This window comes from Carassius carassius, chromosome 5 (genome assembly GCF_963082965.1).
Source record: "Carassius carassius chromosome 5, fCarCar2.1, whole genome shotgun sequence".
In the NCBI taxonomy this organism is placed as follows: Eukaryota; Metazoa; Chordata; class Actinopteri; order Cypriniformes; family Cyprinidae; genus Carassius; species Carassius carassius.
This window is the reverse complement of record NC_081759.1, coordinates 6,494,893-6,510,984: the sequence shown is the minus strand read 5'-3', so window position 1 is coordinate 6,510,984 and position 16,092 is coordinate 6,494,893. Positions and strand designations below refer to the sequence as shown.

At 38.0% G+C, this 16,092-nt stretch overlaps 1 protein-coding gene and 1 long non-coding RNA gene across 2 annotated transcripts in view; both read left to right on the top strand.

Annotated features, from left to right (window-relative positions):
• Positions 1 to 16,092, top strand: part of LOC132140245 (uncharacterized) — a 146,769-nt gene that overhangs the window by 69,527 nt on the left and 61,150 nt on the right. The gene's annotated exons all lie outside the window — the stretch shown is intronic.
• Positions 3,759 to 16,092, top strand: part of LOC132140715 (nuclear pore complex protein Nup214-like) — a 48,745-nt gene continuing 36,411 nt past the window's right edge. The window contains exons 1-16 of the mRNA XM_059549624.1: positions 3,759 to 3,942; positions 5,293 to 5,488; positions 5,570 to 5,721; positions 7,143 to 7,341; positions 7,489 to 7,559; positions 7,912 to 7,975; positions 8,661 to 8,764; positions 8,847 to 8,953; positions 9,053 to 9,119; positions 9,930 to 10,056; positions 10,603 to 10,761; positions 11,564 to 12,086; positions 12,166 to 12,299; positions 15,222 to 15,295; positions 15,396 to 15,476; positions 15,562 to 15,711. Coding sequence (XP_059405607.1) covers positions 3,901 to 3,942; positions 5,293 to 5,488; positions 5,570 to 5,721; positions 7,143 to 7,341; positions 7,489 to 7,559; positions 7,912 to 7,975; positions 8,661 to 8,764; positions 8,847 to 8,953; positions 9,053 to 9,119; positions 9,930 to 10,056; positions 10,603 to 10,761; positions 11,564 to 12,086; positions 12,166 to 12,299; positions 15,222 to 15,295; positions 15,396 to 15,476; positions 15,562 to 15,711 — 2,250 coding nt within the window. The 5' untranslated portion in view covers positions 3,759 to 3,900. The remainder of the gene's footprint in view (positions 3,943 to 5,292; positions 5,489 to 5,569; positions 5,722 to 7,142; positions 7,342 to 7,488; positions 7,560 to 7,911; positions 7,976 to 8,660; positions 8,765 to 8,846; positions 8,954 to 9,052; positions 9,120 to 9,929; positions 10,057 to 10,602; positions 10,762 to 11,563; positions 12,087 to 12,165; positions 12,300 to 15,221; positions 15,296 to 15,395; positions 15,477 to 15,561; positions 15,712 to 16,092) is intronic.

The window sequence follows — 16,092 nt, the reverse complement described above, 5'->3', positions numbered from 1 at the left end:
GGTGAGGTTTTTCTGTACTGTAAACTGTTTGATGAATCTAGCTGGCTTCATTACATTTGCACTTGACGAGTTTAAGGTGGTGATGGAGAGCAGCTGCTGAAGACTGTTTGTGAGCGATGTCCTTTTCTCTGAGTGATTCTGTTCATGCCTCACGTAGGTTTTGCTTTATGTGCGAAGCGTTTTCTGTTCCTTATATATTTCTGACACATGCACTAGTCTGGAAAACAGTAACAAAACAAACCCTCCCCATGCTTCAGCATCTTAAAGATGACACGAATTGGATGTGTTTACTCAAAAGTGAGTGTTTTGCCATTTTTCCACACTATGGGTGATGAACAACACCCACATACACCCTGAAATCATCTCGAAATGATCTCTGGCCATATGAAGTGTGTTGTCTTCATGAGGAATCTCATTTCATTGATTTTGGGGAGAAATTTGAATGTTCATTTGGAGATTAATGACAAACATGTCTTATTATCTCTGAAGCTTTAAGAGCGGTGTGTTTTTGCATAATGATTTTAATACTGTAGTTATCAGAATCTCCAGGTATGTTGATTTTATTTTATTTTTTCAGAAATTCGTCTTCAGTTGTGATGTTAAGATCTACTGATTTGATGCACAACGGTTTATTTTGCACTGTCAGTTGTTGTGTGTTAAAGTGCCTCATCAGTGCCGTAGATTGACAGCTGTCATGATTCTGATCAACACTAGATGGCAAAGACTAAACTAAGGACATATTTGTGCTTTTCTTAGAGAATCTTAAAGATTTGGTGTCTCTTTTTTTTGTGTAGAGTTCAAAATTCTTATCTTCACCCGCTTCTGTTTTATTTTTAGTAGCCTGAGCATTTTATTCAAGCTTGAGTCAGTTGAAAGATGGCCGTCTCATATCTCAGTGAGGAGGAATGATGGCCTTGATTTTGTTGAGGTTGAAGAACCCGTGCCTTATTGTGACTACTGATACCATCATAATTCTTCAATTCAGAATGTTTTTAGTGCAACGGTAATAATGATTTGTGAAATTATGCAAAAAATGTTTGCAATTGCTGGATGTTCATCACAGCTGTTGGTTTGTCATGTTAAAAACAGCTCAACACACCTGAAGATTCTGAACAGAACTGACAGATGGCTCATACGTTATGATTAATGCTGTTCGATTTCATATTTATGTAGTCTGTGACTATTTAGCTTGATAGCTATAGGTTTCTAAAGGTAGAAATAGTCAGCTGGCTGCCACTAAAATGTGCTGGAACTAACATATGATTACTAAGGCCAGTATTACACTAGTACTTTTATATACCTAATGATTTACCCAGAAGCCCTGTAGTATCTGTATGCCAATCTCCCAAGTATCTTGTCCCCAGCTTTATTTTTTGAAGCGAAGTGGCTCTGAATTCATGCACTAGATAACGTGGATCCTTTACCACCTTGTAGAGCGCAAACATGTTTATTGCAGCTGTTCGAATGTATGTAATGTGCTAATTTATAGATTTCTGTTGGTACAGTAGCGTAGAAGCTTCTTCAGTAAGACTAAGCGTTTTCCCGAATATCAGCACTAATGCTCAGCTCTGAGGTTTCGCTCGTGCGTGTGAGAATGAGACGAGTGTTTGTGAACAAACATCTGTGCATGATGAAATGCAAACTCTGTCAAACAGAACATATTAATTACTTTAGTAACATTTAAAGACCGCAGTGGTCCAGAATTTCATCATTTGGCTCTTGCCACATTACAGAATAACCTATCACAGTAATGGCCAATGAATGTAACAAAAATGGCTGTTTCCAGGTGTTCATCCTATCAGAAGAGAATGCATATGCTAAAAAAAATGCAACGGGCCTTCATCTTCTTTATGCAAATGATAATTTCTTGTTTTATTCTTTTGATTTGGGAGTTAAAACACCCCGAGGATTCAGCAGTGTTTTAGCATAATTGCATATTTCTCTGTCGGGATGCTGTGCAGCCGAATGGCTTTGTTTAATTATTCAAATTAATATGCACATTAATGATCTGCCTATAACTGCATGCTGTTTCTCCACAGATCGATCCGATGAGCAGTTCTCGTGGGACTCGAGTCCCGTCTGCACTACTTACGCGTGTTTCTCCTTGTAGTAAATAATGGCAGCACTTTAAAATTTGTGTAAAGGTTGGTGGAATTCAGTGGGAGCCGGTAAACCTCGAGCTCCGAGCGCCGACAATCAGAGGGAGAAAGTGTTTGAGGATCTTTGACTCAAACATTGAAGGACTAACGATAGCTGAGCTTTGCCTATAGCGTAGCATCGCCACGACGTGCTTTCATGCAAGATCCTTACAAAAGTTTATAATGAACCATTAAACTGCTTTTTTATTCAAATAAGAAACAATTATGTCTACTGCAACATGTCACTGTTATTGTCACAAATAAAATCTCTTTCATTCCGTTCCCTTGTGTCTTCGGTGTGCAAATGTGATGATAATTTCTTGTTAGCTGCTTAAAATCCTTTTGGTGTTCAAGAAATGATGAATCTCTCATTATCCTATTTTTATCAACTTGTTTTGTTCATTTAGCACAGGTTTTTGTGTTTCTTTTTGGAGCTGATTATTCAGTAGTACTCATTGATCTGAGCTTACACACCTCAGTTCTTGAGTGAAAAAAGCATTATTTGTGGAGGTTTAAGCTAAAATCAATGAAGCCTGTGATGCAAGCTGCTCCTAAGTTGAAACAAAGATTGAATCCATTTGGTTATAATGGGCTATATATGTTCTAGATGTTTTAGGCTTTCTGACCCCAAGACTCAACAAACCTCTGCATTCATTCACCAACTCTCCTCACTATTGTGAATTAGGATGATAAAGACACACCTCCTCTTCAATGCTTTAGATATTTTCTTACCACCACTTTCTATTTTGTGAAGCTCAACAATATTGTTCTGCACATCAGAACTATATTCTTTGGTTTTACTCATGGACGATCAAGAGAATTTTGCTTCTGTGTTCCCCATATTTATAATCATGTGAAATATGCTGGATAATAATTTAATGCTCCTAGATACCCTGGTTTGCTAAAACATGTAAATATGAATGGGAAAGTACTTCAGAGATATTTTACTCATAAGAATTTCTAGGCGTGCCAATAATTGTGGCCAACATGCATTTTTAAGAAGTTTTTATAGGCTACACTGTCAAATAAAATAAAAAATCAAATGTAAAGAATTTTTAGTAGGAGCCTCAGTTTATTATTTTGTGTGAACTCTAGCAAAAAAGTTATCTAAACAAATAATTTTACGTTGAACAATATTGAGCAAGTTCCCAGCATTAACTGTGGTTTGAAAACATTTTGAGGTAATTATTATTAAAATATTATCATTGTTTTACATTGTATTGGCTTAATTTATGCTGCTGCTAGTTTTGTCACTATCAGCTGTTATATGGATCAATTCATATTTTTACTAAATTGACATTTATTGGTTCTCGCCATGTTTAAGAATCATGTCATAAGAGAATCATAAAGTCTCTTCATTAGGCTGTAATAAAGAACAAGTTGTTTTTGCCAGAGGACATGTTGTTTAATGTTAAAATGTGAGCCTCGCGTAGACCTTCTAAGAGCCACTTACACAATTTTATCATGGATTAGAAGATATCACAAATACTAGGCAATCAACGTGAATCGGTTTTGTTTCATGAGCACTGTGCTGCTGTACTGCGTTTGGCCGTTAGAGATCGCTACCGTGTGACAAGATAGTGATGACACGCTTCCGTGTCAAAACGCGTCATTTCCTGCCACAGTTCAACGTGGGTTGTTGTTAAAACGCAGAGAGTTTGAGATGAACAGAATTAATTCATTAGTTAGCCAATAATATATTTATTATCTACACATTCACTTGTCATTCTACTTGACGGCGCTCGAGTGAAGCTTTGCAAAGATGGGAGACGATCCGGACTCTATTCCAGAGAGAGAGATGAAGGTGAGACACTTATCGGCTAGTATAACTCTTTTCCTTATTATTTTTCTTCTTATTAGTAGAAGTAGTACGTTATAACGTTAGTTATTAGAGTAAAGACGTCCTGTGGCAGGTAAAGATGATATTTATGGGGGGTATGAGTTAATGTGGCTTGTGGCTTTAGAACTTTGAGTTAAGCACACGAACTAATAACGTAAACACATGCTGGAGGTTATTAAGTATCATATATGTCTTAATTAATTAATACGAGTTTCAGCTTGACAGCATAATATAGTTTCCCATCAGATTCTCTGCATATTATTTGTACATATTTGACATATTTGGATTTGAAACAAGCCAGATCATTATAGGCTTCTTTTAGATAAATGTCACTCTTGCTGTGAAATGAATGTGAAAGCTGTGAGTTTTTTTTTCTTCTTTAACACAAACCTGAATCTGAATAAATTGTTTGTTGTGTAATATTTAAACCAAAATTATTTGTATTATATGTTGTGCTTATGACGTCACTGTCATCCGTACAATTGTATTTGTGTTAATGGTTTTCTTCAGGTCAACAAAAACCCGTTAAAAGGTCTTACTTAAATCAGAGCAGAAAGTCTTAAATTCACGAAGTCATGGCATTAAATGTTACATACACATATTTTTTCAAATATCTGTCAGTGGGGAATAAGAACATGTTTTCCCTTTGAATTAAAGTGACAGTTCAACCATAAATGTTAATATACTCACCCTCAGGCCATCCAAGAAGTAGAACATCAACATTTTTTCTTCAATAGAACATCAAAGAAGATTTTTAGCTGAAATTGCTGATTCATATAATGCAAATCAATGGCTACCGCCACTTTGATAGTCAAAACAGCATGTCATGCAACACAAAATTAATACCCATGGCTCCTGATGATATATTGAGGATTGAAGTGAAACTATTGGTCGATGCAAGAAGCACGTAAATTACACTGTCAAGGTCCAGAAAAGTATGCAAGACATAATCAGAATAGTCCATCTGCCATCAGTGGTTCATCCGTAACATTATGAAGTGACGAGAATACTTTTTGTACACAAAGAAAACAAAAATATCGACTTTATTCAACAATTTGTCTCTGTGTCTCTCCAGATCACTGTAGTGTCATTTTGGAGAATATGAGCTGAACGCTGGTAGCTTATGCTCTTATGTGTCAGCTGCGCTGCACGGTGGTGCTTTTTTCGTTCATATCAAAGCATAAATACACATAGAGAACATATCCCTGTGTCGCGGCTGACACAGAAGTGTGTACACCGTGTTCGTTATTGCAACCGTTATTGCACAGCAGTAATATGCACTGACATATAGATGTGCACTTCTGTGTTCCTCAGGACTTTCAGTTCCGTCAGATGAAGAAGATTCGTGTGTTCGAGTCTTCTGCGGATCTTCCTAAGGAGCGCTCCAGTCTCCTCGCCATCTCCAACAAATATGGCCTGACTTTTGCTGGCAAAGACGAGATTCTGAAAGTGTTCTGGACGAGAAATGTGATCGCAGCCGGCCGTCTGGAGGGAAACCCCAATGACACAGGTATGAACGCTCATGTAAACTCTACTCTGCTCTGCTGTGACTGAGCTCAGACTCACGTGTGTCTCGTGTGTGTCTCATCAGTGGAGTGCTCCTGCGCTGTCACGGTGACAGTCGGTGCGGCGATGCATCACATGGCTCTCAGCAGCGATGAACTCACGCTGTCTGTGTGTGGGACGGGGGACACCGCTGAGCTCACGCTGGATTTCTACGATGTCCGCACTTTCCTCAACAAGGTCATTCAGCTCTCCTAAAACTACTTCAACACCGATTTCATCTGTTTGCTCTTCAAGCAGCTCCTCGTGTTTTAGATCTTTAAGTCTACACGCATGTCTGCAGCAGAAGCAGTGGAATGATGTGGCATACTTTAGTTCATATTAAAGTCATGTCACATTTATTACTAAAGCAGCTTCAAAGAAATAAACACAAAAATAATAGAATCAATGATGCAGACTTAAAGCTATTATACTTAATTTTAAACCAAAAGATTTTGTTCTCTTTTTTTTTTCAACGGGATGGTATGAGACTTTGGTTAAAAAAATTGTTAAAAAGGTTAAATTATTTTAAAATAAATAGTGTAGTGTGATCTTCACAATCAAAAGTGATGACCATAGGAAATGAATGGGAAATATGAAAATTCAGAGCAGTTTTTTTGGGGATGAAGTCTACAAATCAGTCTTTGGTAATGCCCCATTTTGGTGTCCACGTAAAAAACAAAATTTACAAGAGTGATTTTATACATGCAGAAAGCATATTAAATGCAATTAAATTGTCTGCTTTATTGATTCAAATCAGTTTTGTAAAAATAAAATGTCAAAATATGGGTGAATTAATTTTGGGTCACCATTAAATGTAACATATTTATGTAAAAAACAAACAACATTTATTCTGACTTGTACTTATTAAAGCATATCAAAGAACTAGTGATCATACTAAATTTGATTATGTTTTAAATGATTAAAATCTCATTGCTAACAAATGGGTTAAAACGTAGTTGTGGCAAAGATCAGTAAAGATTTAAAATGACAATTAGTACTCTAATTCCTAAATAAGTCTTTCAGTGTCATGTAAATATTCTTGTCCTAAACGTGCCTGATGGGATTTTTTTAGTAAATGAACTCGTTCCACTGAATTACATTTTAATGGGTGTCCTCAGTATATAATGATATTTCAGTGGATTGTGCTGGATCGTCTTCCTGAAAAGACTTCCAGTAGACCAAAACTTCACTAAGCAGTTGTGAAAACTGAACAATTTTGAACATTTATACAGCACATGCTGCTGTAAGAAATGTAAGACAGGCTTACATTCATCCATGTTCACTTTTAACTTACAGACATCTATTAGTTGAACCACATTACATGTGACTGTCCTTATTTCTCCCATCAGATTGCATTAGTTTGCTTTCCATCTACTGAAAATCAAATACATTTGCCAAATTCTTTTTTATTTTTTTTAATTATTTTTTTTAAAACATTGCATTTGAAATGAAATTTTTGTTCTTATATTTGTATATATTTATATAGAGATAAATTGTGCTTAATTTAGAGGTGATTTTTGTTTAGTTCATATAGTTCAAGTATATTTAAAGAATAAATATAAGATGGTCATGGATCAAGAATGTGAAGAATACCAGAGTGTGTGTGTTTGCTCCAGCAGGACAGACAGGAGAAGCGTCCCTTCACCTCTTTCAAACCCCCGGCTGCTGTAGATACGCTGGTCCAGGATCTGAAGTGGAGTCCAGTGGACGCGTCCCGTCTGGCCGTGTGTCTGTCTGATGGCAGTATGATGGTGCTGGATGTTCAGGACTCTGTCAGTGTGGTCGCTCAGCTTCCTGCCTCTGAGGGAATCACCTGCGGTCAGTGTTTACTGCGTGCTGTCTTTATTCTCACAGTGCTAATCTTGAATGAAGTCATCAGTTTCCAGATGTCTCCACCACTGGTTTTTCAGTGTCTCTCCTTATTTTGAAACATGCTGATTCGTTCCTCTGTCTCTCTCATTGTAGTTTGCTGGAGTCCTAAAGGGAAGCAGGTGTCTGCTGGGAAACAGGATGCCACAGTGGTTCAGTTCACTCCCGTACGTCTTTACATCACTGTTTATGACGGACAGATCCTCAGACCTACACTTTACCAAGCATGATAACTATTTCCACAACTGCTTCACTACGAAAACACAATATTGTTCTGTTCATTATAAACATGCTGCAGTTTTGTTGTCTGCCACTTTAAATGCTCAAGGTCTTTAAAGCAGGATGGATTAATGTTTTTATCATACATCATTGTGAAAATGATTCCACTGATGTTGTGACTCTGAGTTGTGATTGTTACAGTAGTGGCGTGGACTTGCTACTCTCATAAAGTTAGAGTGACTGTTAAAACTTTAGAGTTTGTTCCAGTGTGTAATGTCATGCTGTGTGTTTGTGTCTCAGACCTTACAGGCCAAGAAAGTGATCCCCTGTCCCAGCTTCTACAGTCAGGATCACCCGGTCAAAGGTACAACGGCTCAGATTTACTGCGTTCTCACTGTGACTTGTGTTCATGTATAGATGTGATGTCAGTGCTAATCAGCCTCACTGATGCTTTCATGTCATGCTGTATGATTTATATTTACGAGATGAGTGTCACCACAACTTTAAGCCCAGACTTTGGCTTCTGAACAATCAACAATCTAATTGCAATCTAAAATGTTTTTTGCTGCAGGTTCATGTTTGTAGTACTGCACATTTTGGCGAATATTATTGCTGTTATTATTATTATAAAAAATATATTAAACAGTGAATATTATACTGAACTGTATATATTTTCTGCTATATGATATTAAGTACAACAGTAAAATTACATCATGGCTAATTTCTTTATTTTCATAGATTAAAACATCAAGCTTTTTTTTTTTACTTGCAGCACTTTTATTTTATTTATTAATCCACATCTTTTATGATTTAATAATGGCACTGAGCTACATTGTGATTTTGGTTTTATTTCATCTAATCATGCAGCCCTATCCCTTCATTTTCTGTGATGGTGTGGGCATTGACTACATCAGAGTACAGTACAAAAAAATGGCAGTTCATGACCCCTGAAATCATGCCTTCCATGCTCATAAGTAAGAATGTGAGCATTGGAGTCTGTGCTTATGTGTGTGTGTGTGTGTGTGTGTGTGTGTGTCCGTTCTCCACAGTGCTAGATGTGTTGTGGTTAAGCACGTATAACTTTGCGGTGGCATATGCAGCGGCTGATGGCTCTTTGGAGACGCCACCGGAGCTGGTGGTCGTGTCATTGCCCGTGAGTTATTCTAACCAATGATACATCGTAAAACTTTTCAGACATGACTACTAACAATGTGTCAACTGTGTGCGTGTATCAGAAAAAGGACGAAAAGAGAGATGAACGCTATCTGAACTTCAACGACCTAGTGTACGGCACTTGCACCGAGAGGCAGCATCACTACTACCTGTGCCATATCGAGGACTGGTGAGACGCGTCTGCATGTCCTGTGCTCTGCATGAGCTTTGTTAGTCCAGAGAGGACATAAGTTGCACAAATCAAAAGAAACTGATTTCTCTTGTGTAGGGATTTGGTTTTGGCTTCATCAGCCGCTGCCATTGAAGTCAGCATCATCGCGAAACAAGAGGACAAGGTAATCACATCAGAAACATGGGTTATTTATGTTAACTAAACCTTAAGAAGAAAAAAATATATATATACATATATATATATATTTATTATTATTATTATTATTATTATTATTTTATTTTTTTATTTTTTATTTTTATTATTATTTTTTTAACACTTGATAATTAAAAGGATAATTCACCAAAAAAGGATAATTGTCATTGTTAACACTTTTAATTCAGTTAGTTGACGGTAGCTATTGACTTCTGTAGAATGGAAACAAGGTTATTATGGAAGTCAATGGGGACCAGAAACTATTTGGTTGCAAGCATTCTTCAAAATATCTTCTGATTTCAGCAGCTGAGAGAAACTTGTACAGGTTTGGAACAACATTATGACCATTAAAGTTAAATGGATTTTATTGCAACTAGGTATCAAAACAACAAATTTATTTTTCTATTTCCTTTTTTTTTTTTTTTAGTTAAAGTAATAGAATAACAGAACTAAAAAATAAGTTAAAATGACAAATGTGTAAAAATACTGAAGCATAAAATGAATACCAAATATAAAAATAAAAGCTGTTTATCGCTAAACTATACTAGTATCTCAGTAATAGTAAAATAAGTGTTGGTGTCGGCGCTGATAGCCTTGCACTGTTGAGCTATAGGTGTCACAAGTTCGAGTCCCAACTTGAGGACCTTGCCCAGTCCTGCCCTCATCTCTCTCACACTTCGTTTCCTGTCAGTTTTGATCTTTCCTATCGTATCATATATGCAAAAAATAAATCTTGAAAACAAGTGTTAGTCACAGAGGTCTGATGTGATGTTGTGTGCAGGTGAACTGGGAGCTGTGGCTGCTGGAAGACGCCAGTCGTGCAGAGCTTCCTGTCACAGAGAACAGTGAGGACACACTTCCTGTCGGTATGGCCATCGATTACACCAGCCAAGAGGACATACACCTGTGTAAGAGCTAATAAACTTCTAATGTCTGTTTAAACTGATATGACATTTCTTTTCCTAAGAAAATGTTTCCTGTTGCTGCTGCTGACACATCCATACACAAAGAACAAAGAGACTACTGCTAAAGGAAATGGTTATTTTTATGGGCCTTTGCACTTGTGTTCATGCTTTACAAGAGCCAATTACCAGGACAAGTATTTATGTCTTAAAATCTTTCATTCAAATGCTGAAACATTTATTGTCAAATTCTCAAGCTTTTATTCGGCTGAATATTGGTGAAATGCTGAAAAGACCCATCACAAAATAGTTGGAAATTATGTGAATGTAAATAAAGTGAATCTAGCAAAAATGGTTTTCCCAATTCACAACGCTTGCAGAGGTTTGTGAGAAGCATTATTTTGAAATATCGCTGTTTCAGTTTTATTGTTTAGTTGTTCATCCTCATTTGTTTATATTGAAGTTGCACTAATAAATAATAATTAGCTTTTCATGCAGTCATGAACCCTGTTTTGTAAACATGGTGTTGTCACGTTTTTCTTGTATCCTCAGCTGATGAGAAGAGATTGCCTCCAGCTCCAACGCTGATGCTGCTGTCTACGGATGGAGTCCTGTGTCCATTCTCTCTACTGAACCTCAACCCTGGGGTCAAGCAGCTGACCGTGGCTGCTGTCCCGCTGCCTGAGGACGGAGAGCGACCACCTGCCACCAGTAAGACCGCAGCCATTGTTTAACATCCCAGTATACTCACAGCATGTCTTGTTCTTCACAAAAAAGTTTGCAATAACTTTGCAGCAATATAAGCGTGTTTGACCATGGCACTCGCATCTCTTGCAGCATCACATGAAACAATAGCATCATTCTTGTCTTAACTGTTCTCTTAACAATAATTTGCATATTGTCAACATGTCTAATTCCAACGTTTGTTAATATTTCTGCTCAAAATCACGATTCCTGGATTTATAAAAAATTTAATTGCGAAACATTACATTCAAATAAAATTGGAAAAATGATCCAGGCCTACTTCAATACAGCAAGCTGCTTTATACTATTGAACATGGAAAAAAACAGTGTCAGTATTACTTTCAATCAGAATTACATTTTCATTTCTACTATAATGGCAGCTCTTCGGTTTGTTCATGTTTTTACTCGTTTCTGAACAGACCAACTAAACCATTTCATCATCATCGGTTTTCTACCTATTACGTAATTGCCACAGACCAAATAGTTAACAGAGGTGTGTTAACCAGTCAGACTGACTTCTCTGGAAAATTTTACATTTTTTCGGCCTTGTTTTTGAAGTGATGTCACACCAGATCATTTAGTTCCACTTGAAGTGTTTCAGTTCTTTACTGTGCCAGACAAACTTGCATGTGCCTTGAAGTCCGCTTAATTCACTAGCACTTTAAATCTATTATTGATTAACGGAGACAAACCATGATTTAGAAGTGATTTAAGTTGCAGCGTTTGCTGTCCAGTGACTTTTTTGTGCTCTAACACACTTTGTTTTCAGAGTCATCGTCGTCCTCTGTTGCTCCCGTCTCTGCAGCATCCTCCGTCTTCCCATCTTTCCCAGCATCTTCTGGCACGGCCCTACCTTCAGCCACCTTATCCTTCACAGCCTCTGCACCATCCTCCATTTTCCCATCTCTCCCAGCATCTTCTGGCACTGCCCTGCCTCCAGCTACCTTATCCTTCACAGCCCCGCCACCAGCAGCCACTGCTGCCACCTCCTTGGCTCCGCCCACCTCCGCGTCCTCCACTGGTTTCTCCTTCTCTCTTCCTGCTCTGGGTTCTACCACATCCTCAGGCTTCTCATTGGGCTCTGCCACAGGAGGTTTCTCCTTCAGCGCTCCCAAACCCTCCTCCGATCCTCCTGCCTTCTCCTTTGCTTCCTCATTGGTTCCGAAGGAAGTCAGCAGTGCTCCGGTGGCCACACCTCCTCAGCGTCCCCCAGCCGTGTCCCCGATTGTCACTGGCCCCAAAGCGCCGGCGGAGCCTGCAACGCCTGCCATCAGGATGAACCTCACTGAGAGGTAAGCATATGATCTCAGATATTAAATTAGATGGATAATCCTGAAGGATCAGCTGAGAGTTTGCAATGTTTTTCTTAAGGTTTCTGGGAGTGGACTCTCTGGGGTCAGTCACATCTGCTGCCCAACCATTTTCTTTGACCTCCACACCCAAACCGGCACCAGCGGAGGTCAGCGGTCCAACGACAGCCGCACTCAAACCAGCTCCCCCTGCAGGTACAAGCTCACCTCACGCCCTTCACCCCTTTAGCTTATTCCTAGGGCCTAGTTTACAAAACGCAAGTCATATGTTCCATTGATTTTGTCCTACATCAGAAATAAAGAACAAATTAGTGTTTATTAAGGCAAAAACTGACATGAATATGTTTGTGTATGCTAGCTGCAGAGCATGTGTATAAACCTTTTGCACTCATATACCAGTAATTAAGCATCAAACATTTGTTCAAATGAAAAGATGTTAAAATGTCAAACAAACATAGTATTATATGCTCAAACAAAAATGAGCAACTACTTTGAAATAATTATCAGGGCTCTAGACTGCGACAGTTTTTTGAAAATGTGCGGGTTAAAATTTGACGTTTTACATGTTCATGTACGTGCACATGTTCTGCGCTGCTCCAAAGTGTCTTCTACCTACAGTGCGCATTGCCGAAATGTGGCACCTTGTAGCAGGAGTCAGAATTCACTGATTACGTGAACAGAGGCACTTTCAGCATGACGGCTTCAGCTGTAGACCCTGGTTTATAGACGTTTATAAACGGACATGCGCGAAGATTTGCACTGCACGTGGCAAAAATGCAGCGAATACTTATGAAATTATGGGAGACGGAGGATTTGGTTTTCAAGCTCAAGTAAAAGGCTGCTGCTTAAACCAGAGGTGGTGAACGTTGGTATTCTTGTTGAAGTTTACCTCACTTCGGAACATTCATCCACAAATTTTTGCTTCCCAACATCTTCACACACAGACAAGTGTGATGATATATACCTGTGTAAATAAATCCAATTTAAATTCACGTCTCGCACACTTCAATGCACTTTGAATGGAACATTTACATTCGCTTCGAACTGGAATCATGGTGGAATATCCTGTGATGTCCACTTCGCAGGGCACTTGCGGTCGAATAAAACAAACGTCTGAAGCGAAAAGAGAAACATACAAAATGTGCAGAGCAGGGGGGCGCGAGGACTGGAATTGAGAACCACTGCGTTACACTACGGAGGCTTTCTTAAATTTTTTATTTATTTGATTCCTCAGTGTTGGCTAAACATTCTTTAAAGGTGTCATATGATGCTTTGTTTAAAGATCATTATTTGGTGTAACAGAATATGTTGACATGCTTTAATGTTCAAAAACACATTTTTCAAATACTGTACATTATTGTAGGTCCTCTATGCCCTGTCTCTCTCAAACGCGTTGTTGTAATGCCCTTTTCATAATCAAGAGCTTCATCTTTCAATATAAATGTAAAGACCGTTAATAATGTCCTTAGTTTTACCGTTAGTTCAAGTGTGAAAGGGGAACAGAGGCAAGTGACAGACACAGTGATGAAGCTACTACATGTTTGCAGTACACAAGCCATGGAAGGTTAAGAAAGCTGACTCCACTGTGTGACCCCCCCCCCTCTCTCTCTCTCTCTCGCGACATACAAAACTCTGCATTTGAACATTCAGTAGCAAATACTTAAACTAATAACAAAACATTCTTACAGTAGCTGATTCCGAAGCGCCAGATTGTCATAGCAAAATCAGAATTCATGAAACCGTCGTCCATAAAATGCGTTGCTGTTCTGTTGTAAGTAATCTTAAAGATTCCTAAATGCATCTACTTTCGGAGGGCCAAATAAAAAGTGCTTTTGCTTTCTCTTAGATACACAGCATCTCCCTGACACGTCTGCTTCAACACTAACTGCGGTTACTGAAACCACGCCTTCTTTCTTTGCCTGAACATTTTGGCATTATGCAAATAATTCCACATAGTGACATGTGGGGCGTGTTAGAATGAGCCGTTTTAGGAGGGTGTGGCAGAGTCTTAACTTTGGTAAAGAATATCTCTTTGGCTTTGAGACTTTAGTCTTTGCAACTTTACAGATCTTCATGCACCAAGAGCCTGTAACACTTTAAAGAGAAAGGAAAAATTGAAATCGCATCATATGACCCCTTTAATTTATTAGTCTTTAAATAATTCAGCCTGTGGTGTATGTTTTAGTCCTAAAAAGTAAAAGCTGTATAGATATAACTTGTATAAGCAAATATATAATAATATTATTATTATTATTATTTTATAAGAAAAACCGACAATTATCTTTTCTTAGAGCACGGATTATAGAATACATTTCTTATTAACAGTGTTGAAAAGTTTTTGCAGCTTGATATTTTTGTGCAAAACGTCTTACACTACCATTATAAAATACTATTTAAAAAAGAAAATATATATATTTTTTATTTTAAAGCTTTTAATTGATCAGAAGTGATGGTTGGGTTTATATAGAATAGTTAGTTTATAATGTTACTAAAGATTTCTATTTAAAATAAATGCTGTACTTTTTAACTTTCTATTCATATGTGAATGCAGAAAAATAAAATGCATCACTGTTTCCACAAAAATATTTGGCAGTACAGCTGTTTTCAAGATTGATGATCAGCTGAAATGTTTCTTATGCAGCAAATCAGAAGATTAGAATTATTTCTGAAGGACCATGTGACATTGTAGACTGGATGCTGAAATTTTAGCTTTGATCATAGCAATAAGTTGCATTTTACAGTATATTCACATAAACTTGCTTTTTAAAATATTTTACAATATTATTGTTTTTACTGTATTTTTGATTAAATAAATGGAGCATTGGTGAGCAAAATAGACTTCTTTCTCAAACTTTCGACTGGTAGTGTATATTACAGAATTTTACACAATATATGCATTCCAAATATAAATATTATTCCAAACTTTTGAACATTGCCTGCACATGATATTTTTTCTGAACCACAAAAGGGTATTTGTAAACATTCTGTAGGTGATGCACACAAGATGAAAATTTCGTAAATTGTTGTATGTTGAAATGTAGGATAATTCTACACACGTCTTTAGACCCCTACTGTCATCAGAGAGACATTAAGGTGTGAAATCTTGTTGTGTTGTAGTGTTGTCTCGAGCAGCTCAGAGCAGTGCTTCTCCAGCTCAGCCTAAACCAGCCGCCGTCGCTCCATCTGCACAGGTACTGCACAGAAGACCTGATGAACCAGCATCAGACACGTCCAGGCTTATTTGTCTTGCACAGACTGATCTGAAGTGTGTATGCTTGTGTTTTGTGGCAGGTCGTGTCTGTGAAAGCACTGGAGAAACACCTGCAGCAGAAGAAAGACTCGGACCCCGTCATGACTGGAATACTGGAGGAGGTAGAGTGTGATAATCACGTTCACACAGTCATTTCTGATTACCTGTCATATTGATGCTGACTGAGCGGCTGCTGTGTTCTCTTAGATCGGACACTTTGAGAAGGAGCTGGACGATCTGAAGACTCGCTGCAGAAATGCTGATTTTAGGGTGGGCAGCACAGATGACATGAGAGACCTGAGGAAGGACTCCGAGAACTTGCACGCCTTCACACTGGAGATCAAAGACACCACAGAGGTGTGACATGCACATTTAACCAGGCTGACAGCTGAAATCACCATGTGCTAGGGATGATATGACATTTTTAGAGGTTTATTTATTTATTTTTTTCAGAAATTTCAAAGAGAGAATGTAAAGTTTTGATATTAATTTAATGTCTGTTTTTGATAATCCAGTAAATTAAAGTGAGTTGCCTCATAAAGAAAACATCATAAAATTAGATGAGCACAAATCAAACAATGAGATTATTAATTGTGCAAAGACAGCCTCACATCATGAAACACTTGAGTTACAAACAGCTCAGATTCAGAGCAGGTAACGCGACTCTTCTCATTCACTTTCTAGATCATGGCATGTCCATGTCATAGCCCACCGTAGTCTAATCTGTCCCGCCACAGT